Here is an 18,571-nt window from a genome sequence, read left to right as displayed (position 1 = left end):
ATCAATCTCAACCACCTGTCGCAGTGGCGCAGGGCTTGGACAGTTTGTTTACTTTCAGTTCTATATGCTTGATTTAACTGTAATTCTAATTCCCTATAAGTGCACAATATTATAAAAAATATGACCGGTAACCCTAAGGTTGTAGCCTGATTATACAATTACATTTTTTTTTTTTTTTTTTAAATGATAGGAGGTGAGAAGGGAGTTCTACTGCCGCTGGCTAGAATGTCAGTGAGAGGGGGCAACACAACTGGGTTTGATTGGTATTTGAAAGCATGACGGCAGTGACAGATGGTAAAATGCAATGCTTGCTTTGGACAGAGATGGGGGAGAGTGAGAGTGAGGTAAGAACAGAGAGAGAAGGGGGGGGGGGGTATGAAAGAAAAGAGAGAAGATTCAAAGGAGGGGTTGTGGGAATCGTCGCTACGTCACCTTGTACACCAAAATAGCTCCGATGTTGCCGACCACTGTCGGGGAAGACTCCGGTGAGATGTCCCCTACTGTACCCTGCAGATGCTCCTGAATAGAACAAATCAGTAGCGTGCCGGAAATGTGATGGTCCATTATGTTTCTTTATATTTGGACCTGTAGAATTTCATAAAGAAGAATTATGGACTTTTATTGTGTCACTGGACAGCTCAGCAGCAACTAGTTAAAGAAAAATTTACTGTCTACACCCAGGCAGCAGCTATAAATAACTATTTCAGTGCAGCAGGAAAAATGGCTGGTCAGACTCAGTTGTCAAAGCCAATACAATCCCTCCCCCACTCCTCATATTACTTCACCTCTGAGTCTTGTGATGCTTCCTGTGCTTCAATCACTACCTGGGAAATATTTATTTCTCTAGTCCAATTTAAACACTTTCTTATTTTAATTTTTTTTTCCCTGATTTGGCTCACATTTCCCCTGTAATTCTCCCTCTTATGTAGTTCCAGCACCCTCAGCTTTTTTTGACTGACGGGAGAATTAAGGGACTGTTCTTTTGTCAAACTTGTGGCACTCCTGTAACAGGAGCTATAGCGGCTGTAAGTTTAGATTGTCCTTTTCCGCCTGTGCGGCAGGACATCCTTCTTTTTTGCCGGCTGCAACTTCGACAGGCCAGACGGCTCTATGGTGTCACTCTGTCAAAAGTCCAAGAAAACTGTTCGGCGACGCAGTCACCTGGCCCCCAGCTCTCAACACCCAGTTTGACACTCAATGTCAGCGGATCCCAGGTAACTCGAGGGCTTTTCTTAGCTCTTGTCAGCGCGCTCACATTAAATACTAACCGGAGAACACCTGATACGTCAGAAAAGACGCGCACGTGTTAATAATCTGTCGGGGAAAAAAAACAAAAAACGGTGGTGTTGGAATGTAGTGTTTGTAGTGTAGCTTTTCCGGTTTACTTTAGAAAAGTGCATCGTGAGCACAGTTTAGTCCAGGCAAGAAAAATATAAATTGTGTGCTTCACGCTTTTGTAAAACTTTACTTCTTGAGTTTTTGTCTCTTTAAATTGAGGTTTGTCATTGAGCTTACTGGGATATTTTACGTCTTAGCAAATGCCCCAAACAGGTGTCCCTCTTAAGTCCTCACGTGGGCAGTGTGTCAGCAGAGCTCTAAAGACTAATTGCAGATTTCCTGCTAGGGGACCTATTTTTTGGAATGCTTTTAAAGTTTCACAGTTGGGCGGCAGCTGTCAAGTCAGAAGGTGCCTTTTGACATGTATGTTTCTCTGTGACCTTAATATCCCGTGTTACGCTCTCCTAATGGTTGAAACAAGATCACCTAGCTACCATGTGTGTGTGTGTGTGAAAGAAATGGAGGAAAAAAAACGTTTCTCCGGCGTAGCTCTCTCAGGGTTTAGTTTCCTGTCATGGGTCTAACGTGTGTGTTTGTGTGTGACTCAGTCAGCGACTTAATGTCCGGCATGTAAACTTTAGGCGCGTAAAATAGGTTTATTGGACAGTGGTAGGCCAAGGACGGGAACATGCGGTTCTAGTCACCTCACAAACTTAAGCTTACCTTTTGATGCTACTTCGTAAAAAAAAAAAAAACAACCCTGTGACTGATCCCGGCCATAAATCTGACCATTTTACAAGCATCATCAGAGATAGGTATGAATCAAATTGATGCCTTTCTGCGGACATACCACCGTTATGGTGGTCATGAGCGGCCAGACCATGTGTCTCTGTGGCCTGGATACCTCACCCATTGCAAGGGCGCCGTAAATCAGTTTGCAACTGTGCCAAATGCGGAGCAACGCAAGCTGACCCTGCTTCCTCACCCATACCTCGCCCCACGAAACCATCTCTCGTGGCATGATGGTGGCTATGTGTCTGATTTGTTGAAAAGTTAAATTAAGGCTCTGGAATGTCAGTAACTGTTTTTGCCTTATCGGGAAGCTTAAGGGTTGCATGGTCTCCGCTTGATTTGTGTCTCGAGTCTGAAGTGTAATTGTATGCATAACTCTCTCTCTCTCTCTCTCTCTCTCTCTCTCTCTCTCTCGCCTGTGAGTTTGTTATCTTCAATAAGCACTCTGTCTATCTGTAAGATTGAGCAAATTATGTAAAAGGGAGAAAAAAAATGTCTCTTAAGGACTTTCATTTCAAAGGTGAGTTACCAAAGTGACATTACAATATGAGTCATATGTAAATCACAGCCTGCAAATGTAAGCATCGTGACTCCCATTCTATCAGGCTGAATGGGAACGGCTGTTGAAAATCCATACAGTGCCCTCATATGGAAGGCTGATACATTCCTATCAGACCTCCCGGGGCCTGTTATAGCAATATGTGGCACCACCTAGTGGGCCGTGGAACACGTGTTTTCTGAGACACCTGTGCTGTGTGTCTGCTTTTTTTTCCCCCCCTCTTCCCATGATCATAAACTCTGTCCTATCCTACCACACAGTGGCAGGAAACAGCAGACCTGATAAACAATAGAAAATATTAGACCAAAATAAAGGGTTGAAAAAATAAAGAATTGAGTGAAATCAACAAGGAGATGAAAGGTTTTAAATTAACACCAGTGACTAGCTTGTTTCCAGAATAAAATATCCTACACTCGCTCACCAACACTTACATGCATTTACAGCTGACCATTTTATAACGTAAAAAATAAAAATGTAATTTAATCTAAAAAACTAAAATACATATGACAAAACAGTGTGATTATCATGCATTGTGCAGTAACAGAATGACTTATTTAATATGCCTGTTGGATCTCAGCTCTAGTGAGATAACTTACTGGTCTCAACTTGAAATGTAGTTTTGAAAATATAACCTGGCACACATAATTATATATATATATATATATATATATATGTATATTAGATTAGATTAGATTAGATTTCTTTATTTGTCATTGCATGTTATACAACGAAACTTTGTTTGAACAGTCTGTTCTGTTTAGCAGCATAATGACATAAAACATAATGACGTAAAAAATAAAACAGTAAAAAACAACAGTTATTGCACGTAGACCATGTTGCACAGAGTCCATTATTATTATTATATATATATATATATATATATATATATATATATATATATATATATATTACAATCATATATTGGACATACAAGGGCCTACATTTTAATTCTTTTTACATCAGTATTAGTACTGGACAGACCGTGTGGTACAACCTGTGAGCCCTCGTAAAGAATACTCACTGGATTAGGGTTATGGATTATCTGCATGGCAGCATATGTTGTTTTTGTTATTGATGTAACCCTACTCCTTTCTCAATGTTGGAATTAGTTCACTGCATTAGTGGCCAAAGAAACAATAATAATAATGGTAATAATATATTCAGATAACATCCCTTTAGAGTATTTAATGGCACGCATGGTATTGGCACAGGATAAAAAAGGCTTGTTCTCTCTTTGCCGTCTGTGTGATGCTAACAGATGGAGTGACTGTATCTGTCAGGGTGATACCTCTGTTGGAGTTGAATGCGTGTGTGATTATATAAAGCACTCATTTACAGTTCATAAAAATCTACGGATGGAGGCAGAAATGAAAAAAAAGATTTATACAGTAGAGGACATGTATTTTGTTGTAAGATGTTTTGTTTTATGGGATACCTGTCTGTGTACTTTTTACTTTTGACTGCAACAGTTCTGAGTCATTTTTAATAATATTGCTTTGTGAACAAGAGTACACAAAAATAACGAAATAGACAAAAAGGTAATGAAAGGAAAAGAATTACATTAAATTGCAGTTTTATTTTGTGGCCATCTTTAATTGAGCTGTGATAGAACATAAAAGTGAAATCCAAACAGCCCTTTTATGAAATGATATATTCCTCTGGACTCCGCATATATTCATATCATTGCATGGTTGTTAGAAATGTGGTGGTACAAAAATATGTCATGCTTTATCTTCCTAACTATTTTATAGCATCGGCTAAATGTGTAGCATTTGATATTTAAAATAATTTACCTGTTGAACGACAAACATTTCTGTGAACAGAGGAATAATAAATATATTGTTTAGTCATTCATATGGAAGAGTAAACTGTTGGCTTACGGATCTACTTTACTGTAAATAATTAAAAGAAATGTGCTTAAAATATACCTTTTTTGTATTTGCATAATTTCTTGTATATGAAAAAATCTGTTTTTTATTTTAAAATGTGTTAAATGTTCAAAGGAAAAATAACTTCTGCATGCAGTTAAATGAAAGGCAGCTTCATTTAATTTGAATTAATTGATTTTGATTTTACAAGCACAGGAAGGTCTGAGCTGCTTAACTCGTGACGTGGTAGCTCACATTATGCCTCTCATTTCACGTTTTTTCAAGTTGATACATTTCACACTTACTTTTTACTGTAGTTGTTTAAACCTACGAAGAGTAATGCCAGTATATCTTGATGAATTCATTTCTCTGGGGACTCTTCTACTTTACATTTTGCCTTTTGGAATAGTTGGTGATCCGTTTTTCCAAAGCACAGAAGAAGCCACTTGTACAATTAAACACGTTCACAGAGCTACAAAATCCACAGCTGAAAGCCGTATTGTTAAAGCTCGCTGTGTGTGTGTGTGTGTGTGTGTGTGTGTGTGTGTGTGTGTGTGTGTGTGTGTGTGTGTGTGTGTGTGTGGACATAACAATATGTTCTTTGTCCGTCGACCAACAGGCACCCTCAGAAAAAATGAAAACCTCTGCCAGGAAAGAGTCCATCAAAACCACATTACCTCACAAACTATATTTGTTAGTGGCAAAGTGTTTGGTGTTCTTTAAAGAAAATGCAATTCATGCTTTGAGAGGAGGGCTTTTATTTATTATGTTACGTATGTTATGACAAATTGGATGTGTTTGTATAATAGTAATTTAGCTGTTAGTGTTTTCGGCTACTTTAAACCAGACTGACGCCTCGACATTAATCTTTATGTGGACCAAACTGCTGCCGCCGTGGAAGCAGCAGCTTCAGGATTGCACAGCAAGGTCTCCTCCGTAAATACTTTCCTGTGTTGGTCTACCCACGTCCTCACTCACTCACACACACACGCACACACACACACACACACACACACACACACACACACACACACATTCTGACCACTTGTGACTTTTCATCACATGCGTCTCCTGCTGCCTGTCCAGCGGTCAGTAACACAGGGGAGCAGCGTCACTCACATAGGGTTGAAGACCACTAGATGTGATGTTATGCTAATGTACATGTGCCAGCATCGTCGTCATGTTAGTGGGTAGAGACTTATACGTCAGTCTCAGACAGAGGTCAGGCTGCAGACAAGCAGTGCAGAGTTTAGTGTCAGAGGTGTAGCTTGGACCTCCGCTGCCTGTCTTGTCAAGGTTGGTGTGTTTCTGCAATATACGTCCAGGTGTCTTTTCAGCATAAGCCTGTTGTAGTTTAGTGTTTGAGGTGGTAAATCTTGTCAGCTGCACTGAGTTGGGGCGGTCGGCATTGAGGCACGATTTATAGCTGTCTTTAGAGCTGCGGTATGTTTGGACATCGTGGAATACTTTTGTTGGATGTTTCAGTGGACTCGCATGGACTGGACTTGAATCCTTCTTCTAATTTGTTACTTCCTCCAATGAGGCTCTGGGAACGGATTGGGCCCATGTGGCGTTTTGTTATGACTACGGAGCTGGCCCTGATCTTTGTGAAAGTGTGCGTGTGTGTGTGTGTGTGTGTGTGTGTGTGTGTGTGTGTGTGTGTGTGTGTGTGTGTGTGTGTGTGTGGGGCTTTCCTTTTACTTTGCGAGGACAATGTGGCTCAGAATTAGACTGTCAAAACAGAGTAGATTTGTTTTTCAAAGTTGTTCTGATAAAATCTACATATTTAATGCAGTTTGCTTGTATTGTGTTGAGATGCGCACAGAGAGATGTTAACCATTCAGATTAGTTTGAAATATTTTGCAATATTTAAGCATGTTTAGTTTTAAAGTTGATGTCAGCTGTCTATAATTAAGATCATTTCCTTTTTTTTTTGTAAATTGCATGATGCAGCAGTGGGTCTGTGATAAATTAACAGTAAATTGTTGCCGATAAATGTTCACATTTAATTGTTACCTTTTGTCGGTTGATTGAGGAGTCTGGCCTCAAGAGCAGACAGGCATTTCAAATATAGCGGCCATTTCTGCATGATATTTGATTATTTGATTAAATTGAAAATAAATTCCTATGTTTGTTTTTAACAAATTGATGAGTAGACCTGCACTGGATGGGAAGTCTACTCATTATAACTTTAATTCAGTGTAATATGTACACTTTTCCATGTAGTGGATACTTGGTCAAAGTAAGAAAAAGAATGTCTGGACGGGCAGAATTACCAGACTGGGTGAATAAAATGAGACAAACCAGAAAGAATACAATTTGACTCAGGTCAAATGGCCAGAAAAGATAGATATATCTATAGATAAGTTCACTTGATTTAACTTATAGTGTTCATCTTCATAAGCCTCATGGTTGAAGCATTGTGAGCTGAGAAAGTGCACCACAAATTCTGCTACTCCGTACGTTAATTAACGCGTAGGTCGCACATTCATTATAAATGATACAGATATTGCATGGATTTTTTAAGCTGATGCTGTTCTTCGTGCATTGTGTACTTTCTTGCTTTTAAAATTGTGAAACATGACAGAAATGTGTTTGTGTGCAGGAGTATTTAAATAACCTCATGAAGCTATTCTTAAGACTGAGCTAATGAGCCCTGCTATGACATGGCTTTGACTGTGAGAGGCTTTTTCGGGTGTCAGGGGTTCATTCCCGACGAGCAACAGTAATACATGGAGAACAGACTGTTTTTTATTTAAAATATACATAGAAGGGTCACAAAATCTGTATAGAGATCTGTATATTATATTCTGATCTCACACATAATGTTGTGAACATTTGGCCACCGTTTTCAATAACGATACAGTTGTGCAAACTTACATTAAAGAGTTTCTAAAAATACTTTTAAGAAGTATTTTATGTAATTTAAATTGTATGTCTCTGAATTAGTTTTCTTCCTCATAAAACCGACTTCATCACTACAGATGGATTTCATTCTTCAATATATATTTTTTTCTGCTACTGAAAGCCTAATGTCAGCTCTGGTCTCCTGCATTAGATAAATGAGCAAATATTCTGGGTTGCTCAGCATTCGTTATGTTTTCTTAAGCCACTTGTGTTCCTAGTTTAAGTTTATGATAAGAACAAAGAGTAGATGATCCATACGTAACATCTGCCCAAATGCAGAGACCAAGCAATGCTCTTGATTTAGCAAAGTTTATTATCTTGAGTTTATCAATTTGTCATTTACCAGAAAGAACATCTAATTTATTACTATTATTACTATTATTATTATTATTATTATTATTATTATTATTGCATACATTAGAGGTACTACACATATTTAGCTAATCTCTCTGGTACTCTTTGATAACAAATATTCTAATAATGCGTTACAACTATTTTAACATTATGATATTTTTAACATTTTATTATAAATGAATGCAAATAACAAAAGGTAGATATTCCACGGCAGCTGTATAGGAATGTGTCCAGGCGGTGCGGCCGTGTCCACTATTGCAAAATAAGATCATTAAATCACAGTAACACTGTGATACTGTTGATTTTCCTTCTAATTGTATTTACACGTGTTTCTCTCTCTCGACACCTATTGTCCCTTTCTTCATCACAAAACTGGTCTAAAGTGTCTATCTAGCACATTGTGCCAGTAGCCCAAGAGTCCATATTAGTCTATTCAGGACAGTGTGTGTCGGGAGGGCAGAGGGCAGCTCCAGTATTTATAGCTCTGAGTCATAAGCTGGAATGGCGTAAGTATATCTCTCCATCAGCATGCTTGCTCTCTTAAGAGTGTGTACAATCAGCAGTGAAACTAATAACTGTCAATTGTCCAAAAGTGAGTCAGTTATCATGATTACACGTGTCACTCCTTACACTGTGGTTTGTTATTTTAATATAGGTCTGTTTTATGTGTTTTGTTATTGTATGTATCACAAATACATAAAACTTAAACTCAATAGAAGATGTGGTTCTTTAACTTAATGCACTTTCTGCACTTTAATGCACTTTAACACATTTTTGCCAGCTATTTAGATTTTTTTTCTTTCCTAATAGTAAATCCAAATATAACTTTTTGTTGTTTCAACGTTTTCTGAATAAAGTTACAAATTCTTAACGGGAAGAAATGCAAACTTAGCATCAGGTTTTTAGTCTAAAAATTGTCTGTAAGATGTTTGTTCGAAAACAGCAACGCTGGTACTTTTTAATGTATTTTTTAGCGATAGGCTTTTATATCAGGAACACTTTTAGTGACTGAAGCTGCTCTAAATTAAGTTTTTCATAAAATGTGTATTATTATATATTTTTAAACCATTTAATCACATTCATTACTGTTGCTCATAATGTAATCTACCATTGTGTGAAATTGGTGGAGCAACAATAATGGATGTGATTAAATGGAATGTGATTAAAAAAAATATATATACTATATATATATATATATATATATATATATATATATATATATATATACATATATACATACTGTGTACTTTTACTGTGTAAGATTTTTTATTTTGTCCCGTTAGTTTTGAGTTTTGTTGTGTTTTCATTTTCAATATCAGGGGTTTGATTTCTGGACCATATGTCGACAGCAGGGTACGTTATAGCTCAGTATAGCCTAGAGTATAAATTATGGTTGTTATATGATGGGTTTATGAAGTGGCAATGTACTCGCAAAACCACATAACAACTACATAAGCCAGTAGGAAGACAGACCTGGAGGCGATAATCCTCTGCAAGATTCAGTTGCATGAATTCATATTTAAAAATGTCTCTTCTTTGTCCCCTATATGTAAAAAGGACAACCGCAACCCGTTTTATTATGATCCTTCCCTCGTCATGTGCAGTACAACCTTTTAAGAAGAATCTGTGGAAATGTGATCACAAATAACCATAACGCACGGCATCAGCGTCTCTGCGTGCGAACTTTGTGGCTGACAAATCTTGTTCTCGGACAATTTGAGATTTCACCATGTCTAATCTCAATGGCTTGTCACCTTTTAGCAGGGTTGGTAGGGGCACTTTCTAGATAGGGCGCTGTCAGGTGCTTAACATAGACGATGTGATGAATAGTTTAGTAGACTAAGTTTAGACAGCTCGTGAGAGCGTTCATCAGAAAAGGACAGGCCAGTTAAACATGGTCACAGCACCAGTTGGTGGTGCGGTTCTAAGTGGTTCTATTAACAGTTTGGGTTGTAAGAACCCGGTGTACGGAGCAGTGTAGCTGAACCGTGCTTTATACAGCCGTCCCTCTTCTACTTCAACTAACTCTCTCTTTATCCGAGAAATTTAAATTATGTTGCAGCACCCGCTCCATAGATGTGCCTCTGTGGAAGGTGAAATCCATCATTTTCCATAATGTTGGTTAGATTTCATTGAAACAATGTATGAACTACGTTTGTACATGGTCTAAGGAGCTAGAGAAGAACTTCAGGAGGAATTGTCTCTTTCGGAGTTCACGGATTTTACTCGTCAATAATCTGGACAATCATATCTGAGACCAGGAGACAGACACACTGATTATTTCCTTTAGTGTATCCTAAACCCAGCAACACTGACAGCCAGCTGATGGCTGTGCACCTTCATCCCATCTGCTGGTTGATTCGCCTTGTGGGGAACACAGTTGTGTGAATATGGGGAACTTGAAACTTTCCAACAGAAAGTGAACTTAACTGAAAGCAAAACAATGTTTTTTGTGTTGGATGTTAAGACGAAATGTCCTGCTTTAGATAAGTAACATTTGAAATTGACATATTATTCACAATAATGACTATCCATTGCTCTTTCATGCCAGGTTTCTCTTTCTAGTAACTGAAAATTGTAAACCCCCCTCCACTACTTCACTTCTAGATAGTTAAGTGTGTCTAATTTGTGTTTAAAATGTCTAATAGACATTGCCTTCTCAATTCAACCACCCATACTTTCATATCCTGTTCAACCAGTAGCTATCTTGAAAAACAAATGTCTTTAACATGATTTTCTGAGTTCTGAAATAGACACGCATGACTTTTGTTGCTGGCACCAAAATACCTCAATCCTATTGGCTCCTGCTGACATTGTGGCAGCATTCACGCTGTTCCCTCCAGTTTACATTGGCTGGAGTCATGCAACTGGTTGCTGAATATCAGAGTTGCTTTACACTATTTATAATGAGGAGTGGAGACACGTGACAGGATCTGATTGACACTCCAGGAGCATGCTTGTGATCATAGACACCTACATTATAGTTACCTTCTCAGCTATTCTGTGAGATCTAACAAGGTGAGTGGATTTGTCCTTTGAGATATGTGATGTTTATTTTTTGTTCCCCCGTAGCATCAGTGCGGTGCCTGTGGACAGCGCCGATAAGAAGTGCCTCCAGGTAGGCGCAGGTGGTGTGCAGGCGGGGCCTCAGCAGCAGAACCAGCAGTTCCTCCTGAGCCCAGCCAGCCTCCAGCTCGCTCAGCTCCAGGCCCAGCTTACCCTCCATCGCCTGAAACTGGCTCAGGGTGGCAATTCAGCCACTGCTGCCACTGTTCTCAATCAGGTTCTTTCCAATGTCGCCATGTCCCAACCCCTGTTCAATCAGCTACGGACCACTATGGTTGGGAACCCTCAGGGTGCTTTCCCCACTGGAGTGCTAGGTTTTTCCTCTTCAAATTCAGCGTTGGGGGCCTTGGCTGGGGGGGGATTCAACCAAAACCCAGGCAACGTGAGAGTGAACCACCCTGGTGGACGGGGGGCCGTGGGCCAACAGAGTGCGGAGTACGGTAAAACATCAGCGTCAACTTACCCTTCTGATACTGACAGGCGTGTTCAGTACAACTTAGTTGGTGGCACATCTGGAGCGTCAGCCACAGCTGGTGATGGACAGTACACGGTGATTAACACTCAGGCAAAAAACATGAACAATGTTGGTTTTCAGAGAGATTTCTATGGGCGCGATGTGCTTGGACAACAATCTGGGTTTAGTGTCAATGAGCAGAACATGAATGTTTATAACTCCACCGGGCATAAGGAGCAATGGAAAGGCCCCGCTAACCTGAGTCACACTGGAGGGGTGGATAGGGTTTCAAATGCTGCCAATGTGTGGACAGCAGCTGGGCAGCCAATTCGGTCCAGAACGGAACTGTATAACCCAGAGGAGCCAACCCCTGACCCCAAGTTCAATCCCAGTAGTGGGGTTTCCTCTTTTGCTTCAAGTGGCTCGCAAGGGTTTGGGGGCTACCAGCCCCTGCACGGAAATGAGGAGACCGCATCTTCAGGTACCAGGACACTTCAGCCCTACCAGGTCAATGATTACCATGCTGTCACACCCAATCAACTGCCGCACCAGTGTAGCATCTGTGACAAGAAGGTCTACAACCTCAAGGTGAGTGAACCGATCACTCAAAATATAAATGCTTGCACGTAAATGTATAAGGGGTTGCTTGTTTTGGACGCATACATGTGACTGTAATGCCTGAAACTATACGGAATGATTCACCTGCAAGTTTTATATTTTTCAGCTTACATCTTAATCGAAACTAGACAATGGAGAATTGAACAAATGGGCAAGCTTGTCTTCAAATTAGACAAGAAGTCATGTGATGTTATCCAATCACTAAAATATCTTTGGATTGGAAAATTGGCATTTCAGCCTGACAATATCTAATATACTGTGGCTAAATGTTTTGATTTAAGGGGCAGCCACTAACTAACCAATCCAAGATGTTGTCTCTTTAACTGCTCTCAGCCATGAGCTTATACACAGGGTATGTAAGACCTACCATGGGAGGGCAAGCAGTGAGCTTCCAGTGTTTCCAAGCTGTCTGAGACTATGTTTGGATGGTGTGCGTGTGTGTGTGTGTTTTAGGACTGGGACCAGCACGTGAAGGGAAAGCTACACCTGCAGAACCGTACCTTGTACGCAAATGAAAAGTGAGTTATTTGCTACTCAAAAATGTATTGAACAGAGTTGAAAGTAGGTCGTGATTGCAAAATGTCCTCTACCATGTTGTTTTACTATTGACTGACAATTTGAGATGTTCACAAAGCTAGTGGCCTCACGCGGGACATTTTCTTTTTAGTTCACTTTCAAACAATAATAGCTAAAAACATGTTTCTTTTATAATTAACCTTGACCATGGTTGGGTAATTTCCCCTTTCGCTTACCAGCTGAGTTACAGTATGTTTTATGATACTGATCAGTTCAGAGCAATATCTCTCGAGTGTTTTTATTTTGCGTTTCGTTGCTCTATATACGGCTGTCTTGATGTTTCTATGAATATGAGCTCTGTCACTAGATATGAGCGAGCAATGCAGGGGAGAGGCAGCTAAAATCAGCCTTCTCTGATTGTTGCAGCTCGGCGGTGGTATCGGCTGGAGCTGTTCACTACGCTGTCGGTAGGTCTTCTGATGGAGGTCTGAACCCCGGAGGGACGAACTCCATGGTCTACTCTGCTGCAAGTCAAGGTAAGGTAACCCGTATGTCAGCGCAACTGCCTCTGTTTGTTAGCAATGTTAGAGTGAAGTTTATCTGATTCCTGGAATATGTGAAACAGCGTGATAGATGGAGGTCATGCGGTATTTTTAGGATTACGTGAGGGCATGAGGCATCATGTTTTTATAACTTGACACAGTGTATTTTAGTACATTGATGTATGTTGAATGAACATCCAAAATATGGTGGACCACAACACTAAGCCAAATGTCAATATGCAGTTGTTGTTGCACATATCAAGCTCCATAAAGCTGATGTCACTTGTCCAGTGCTTTTCGACACAGAAACAAATTGAGCACCAGTTTTCTACCATATGGACAGTATCTGTCCACCCTATATCTACGTATATATATCCCTTTCTATATCACTTATCACTCATGTATAATTCCTTGAAGGCAAACCACCTGTGGTTGGCCGCAGGCAGCTTGAATGAGCCTTTGCACCTAAAACCTTTGAGCAGCTTTAAGTTGGAGAGATTGTCTCTTCACTCAGAGAACCGTTGTTTACTGGAACATATGTTACCTTTAGTTGATTCTTCTTTTAGTTCAGTGTTCAGAAAGGTTGGGGAACAATAGCTGTGAATAAGAAGGACAATTTGTGTCCTGTTTTGAGCTAACCAGGACACAACTGTTGTAGTAAGTCAGCGCCATGGGCCAATGATGAGAAATCAAGCCATATCATTTTAAGTACAGCACATTCAACTAGTTGTAAGTTTAAAAAAATAAAGTCTTTAAAATTTAAAAATAAGCCTTAATGTAACATTTGTGTTTATATTATAGAAGGAATTTCAAACATAGAGTATAACTGAGAACCTTCCCAGATGTCAGTTTTAGCACTGATGCATTTAAAATTCCATGATTGTACAAAGTAAAATAATAAAATAACTAATGATGATTTGAATTATTCACTATAAGTAATATTTATAACAATGCATGTCAACAAATAACTGTATCCCACACTTGGTCGACTGTATGCAGACATCATTAAATCCAAATTTCAAATTGTTTCCACAGATGTAGCTACAGGAGCCAATGCATCATACTTGCCAGTTGCAGCCATGAAGACTTATCCCGCATCAGATACAGGATTCGTCTCACACCAGCCAGAGTCAAAGGTCAGACAAATGTATGTTTTTTTGCCCTTGACATATAAATCAAATGTTGTGACCGGCTTTGAAGAATGCCAGTGAAAGGGACCAGCTGTCATCCTTGAACCCGAACACCGTGTTCATATCTTGTTTCATGGAAATTGATTGATGGTGATTAATAAATCATAATTTAACTCTTATAATGACTGCTGCAATAATAGACTCAGAGGACAATGGCCAGCTTTCATCAGTGTTCTTTGGTGCAGAGTTAGATGATATGTTATTATATTTTTTTGTCTCTAATTACGCTGCATATCTCCTATATAGTGCATTTCTTCTGTGTTTCTTAAAATAATGTGTTGCTCAGCAGCAGGAAAAAGTGTGCAAAGTGTGTAATGAATGGAGCCAGAAGGTGTTTGCTAAATTAATAGACCCAGAACCTCTTGATGACAGCTGCCGGGGCCCAACAGCAGGCTTTGTCTGGGCTCTTTTTCACTCCGTGTCATTAAAATGTTGGATATAAAAGAAAGTGTTGAGACTTTTCTAATATCTGTATTTTACCTCTTAGTTATTATTCAGCCCCTGGATACATTTTAAGCAGTAAAATGGGTTTATATGACAAAAAACTTGTGTTCCGAGGAAGTTGTTATAGAATTTGTATTCAAATATTATTCTTACTTTGGGATTCTTTTATTGTTACTTACATTAACGGATTCATTAGCTCTATTTTAGGCAGGGTGACACATGTTTCCCATTTGTAAGTGAGTCCTTCTGTAAAACTTTGTTATGACCGGACACAACTCAGCAGCGTCTTGAATTGTTTGCTTTTTTAAAACTGTAAAACTGTTTCATGTTAACTAAAGCAGCTGTCCACATACGTTCTGCACAGGTCACTTCACTTTGACTGAATGTACCTCTTCTGGGTGCTGATGCAGGATGTTAATGGGCTGCTGATGAGCAGCTGCAGTGACGTGATAAAAAGAAAACAAATTAAAATGGGTATTAGTCCAAAATGTTTTATCCATCTTGTATAGACAGAAGTTATTCAACAATTGTAAGACTACTCATTTTTACTCATATTATATTTATTTTAGCGCTAAGCCACACAGTCTGTCAACTTGTGGAGGGTGCAAATATAGTAGATTGTAGGAATGTGTCAGGGTACCAATAATGAAGAAAAGCTCTCATCACTTTGCCTTTGGCTACAATTCAATTTGAGAATTGATAGGAAAAGATCTGTCGCCGCTTGCTGCCCCACAGTCGGTTAGCCTGTCCAAAAGTGTTGGCTCCTGACTGGGGTTGAAAAACAGCAGCTGTTGATAGGCGTCCATCACAAATGCAGGTGTCCTGCAAAGCACAGTCCAGCAGATGATGAGCGAGGTGAAAATGTGCCCCGGCAAACCTGTGGACTAGTGCCCAGCACACAGCTTTCAACAGTCAGCGGGCATTATGTTATACACATACCTGCACACAGATACATACTGTACACACTGTCCATCGTGTATTTAGTTGCACTTCTTGAAACAGAACATGTTCAGGCCCTGTCCCAAGAGCTCTTTGATTAAGCCACATTATACAGTACACACACTATTCACACGTAGGATGCAGTTTTTTTTATTTGCATGACTAATATGTGATATTGATTAAGATTCAATATAATATAACAAAAAAAAAGGTTTCACCAGCCAATGTAAAAACACGAAAAAAAAGGGAAAGGCCCCATCTAGAGTTTGTCCGCTCAAGGCTACTGTAGAAACATGACAGTCGGCTCAGTGAAGAGGACCCTCTCCTTCAGTCAATATAAATAGCTCATTCTAAGGTTGTGTATATATATAATTATATGAATATAAGAACACGGACTTGTATGGTTGACGGGGGCTGATGCAGATTCTGAGTGAGGCCATGTTGTTTAACCTACATTCCTTCCACTGTAAAACCACTTCTTCCGTTTCAACAAACTCGCGTGACTCTGCTGTTTCGTATCCGCCGTCTGGTTTTTTTTCTTCAGTGCCAGGGAGGCCAATTTAACGGGAGCCTTAACTCGGTAACATGAAAGTCATACGCTTCATTGGTCGGTTATTGTCAAAGAGTTTTATTGTGGCAGTGGGAAAATATTTATAGGCGGTGCTACATGAGCTAATGTTGGTTGCTATAAACACACACCTGTCAAAGCAGAACAGGTGGGGTTTTACTGGTTTTTAAGCCCCGTGTTGAACAGAGAGCACTCACACAAATCCACACGCACCACCGCATGCAATGATAATTTGTGAATTTATTAGTTTTATTTATGTATGTTTGGATATGAAAGACAAAAATGAGCACAACTTGTACGGAGAAGCTCACACACGTGCATCAGCACATGCATACAAGCATATATTTGACATGCTTGCGCATACAAAGCAGTTTGGACCGCACTTTTCCCGCATCCCAGCTTGAAGTAACACAGTAGCTTTATGTGATAAGGCAACTCATACAGAGATAAACACAGGATTACAGCTAACCGCTGTGAAGAGCACAGACCTTAAGGCCCCCTGGTCACACCCCCCTGGTCACACCCCAAAGGCAGTGGTGTAACATTTCAGACTGGTGAGAGAAGGGTAAAGCGATCTGAGGGGTGGGCGTGTGAAGGAACGTGGGGAGAAACTGTGAAACCAGACTGACTATCTCCCCGGATCCTCCAACATGGTTCCTGCTTTGTACAAATAAACAGACATGTACCGCGGAGAGATTCCAGCTAATGATAGTCAGCACGCTGTCAGTGAAAACAGGAAAGCGCTCGGTGTGAAATGGTTGTTGTCCTTTACGCCATTTGGCCCTAGTTCAGCAGGTCATAGTGTTGAGTGTATTCAGCCACAGAACATATGGCTGAACACACTCTGGCAGGTAAAGACATTACCACTGATTGGTAGATTTATGGAAAAGTGCATTTAAGACAAGAAATTATGTATTTTTTTCCGATTGTCTTTTGGCTTAATTGAAATAAAAGCAAAATTAAGATGTGGTGAAGCAAACGTTATAGAGAATCATTAATTACACATGGTATTTTTCTTTCATAATTAATTTCCACTTCAATCAAAGCCTTTTTTTTCGAGCTGACCAGGTTAATTGGTCTTAATTCTTAGAATCAAACTGTTGTGATTGTGAGAGCATAACCTGTTTTGTGTGTGTGATTTAAAGCATAAAACCATGACACTGTTTAGCTAAGTTGTCGCTTCGACGGAAAAATTTGATTTTTTTTTTTTCCACAAAAGTTTTGTTTTTGTTGTTCCATATATGTAAAGCGCCGTAATAGACCATGTAAGGATAACCTGGCGGTGTGCTGCCTCCCTGTGAGTGACATTGACATGGCATGAAGGTCTGTGCCTCTGGTTTGTGGTTAACAGAAACAGCTACCGTTCGAAGCATGAGCCAACCTTGACTGTGACATCAATGCCTGTGGTCAAACTGTCTGAGCTTCCAGACACAGACAACATTTTACAGGTCAGACATTAGCGAGTGCAGTGAGCAAGACTCTTGTTCTCTCTAATATCGCAAGGACATAAACAGCCTATTCCTGGATCTGTTTAATGAACCCGACCTGCTCTGACCTTTGTGTGTCCTGGCGATAGCACGGAGGTGTTGATAGAATTATTATCAACTGCTGGCATTTTGTTGTGGCATCGAAATTCACTGATCTGGCTCATACAGATCATCATTTGATCGGGGGTTGTATGGATAGTTATATGGCTTTTCCACAATTTGTGGATAGAAATAACTGCCTAAAATGTATAGAATCCGCATTGTAAAAGAGTTGAGTAAGCAAAAAGTACCCTTTTAAAAGAAAGTCAGTTTATTAATTTGTTTTAGAAACAATCACATTTAATTTATGGATTATTTGTGATCAGTGCTTCATGCATGTTATCAATACTGATATACTTGGTTCTGATTATGTTTGAACATGCATAGTAAAGTGACTTTGAGGTTGTAAAAGTTTCCTCCTCCTCCTCCTTATACATTCTACACGTCACGCTGTTAGACCCAGTGTGAAGTGTATGTTAGTGTTGGTGTTTTCCCTGAACAAATTCCCTGTAAAAACAGAGACTCTAGCTGCTGCTCCGAGGTGGTAATATGTCCCCAGTCTGTCCCGCACATGTAACTGTCTGTCAGGTCTATCAGCCAGCAAAGCAGGAGGAGGAGGAGGAGGAGGAGGAGGAGGAGGAGAAGGAGGAGGAGGAGGAGGAGGAGAAGGGGGAGGAGGAGGAGAAGGGGCACTGGGAAACTTGCAGTGGCAGCACAATGGTTGCAGAAATAAGACTCCAAGACATGACGCTCTGAATTTACAACCACTTTCTGCAATGATGTTAGGGGAACATGAGGTGTCAAACGGTATGTCCAACGACTACAGACTGACGAATAAAGATAGACAGATTAAATCAGTCAGTGGTGCTGGCCTTTGCATTTTTGAAAGTTATAAATGTAGCAAGTAAATTGTTCTGGGGAACTAATGGGAAAGGTGAAACAACTACTAA

At 39.8% G+C, this 18,571-nt stretch overlaps 1 protein-coding gene across 1 annotated transcript in view; it reads left to right on the top strand.

Annotated features, from left to right (window-relative positions):
• The window catches only part of rbm20 (RNA binding motif protein 20), a 43,753-nt gene that overhangs the window by 16,291 nt on the left and 8,891 nt on the right, over positions 1-18,571 (top strand). Inside the window, exons 2-5 of the mRNA XM_068727212.1 lie at positions 10,831-11,866; positions 12,350-12,414; positions 12,839-12,948; positions 13,990-14,090. Of these exons, the coding sequence (XP_068583313.1) occupies positions 10,831-11,866; positions 12,350-12,414; positions 12,839-12,948; positions 13,990-14,090 (1,312 nt within the window). The remainder of the gene's footprint in view (positions 1-10,830; positions 11,867-12,349; positions 12,415-12,838; positions 12,949-13,989; positions 14,091-18,571) is intronic.

Source organism: Cebidichthys violaceus, unplaced genomic scaffold (genome assembly GCF_023349555.1).
Source record: "Cebidichthys violaceus isolate CVI_PGR_0920_01 unplaced genomic scaffold, fCebVio1.0.p SCAF_4, whole genome shotgun sequence".
Classification (NCBI taxonomy): Eukaryota; Metazoa; Chordata; class Actinopteri; order Perciformes; family Stichaeidae; genus Cebidichthys; species Cebidichthys violaceus.
Note: the sequence above shows the minus strand (reverse complement) of the source record. Positions and strands in the feature narration are given on the sequence as shown.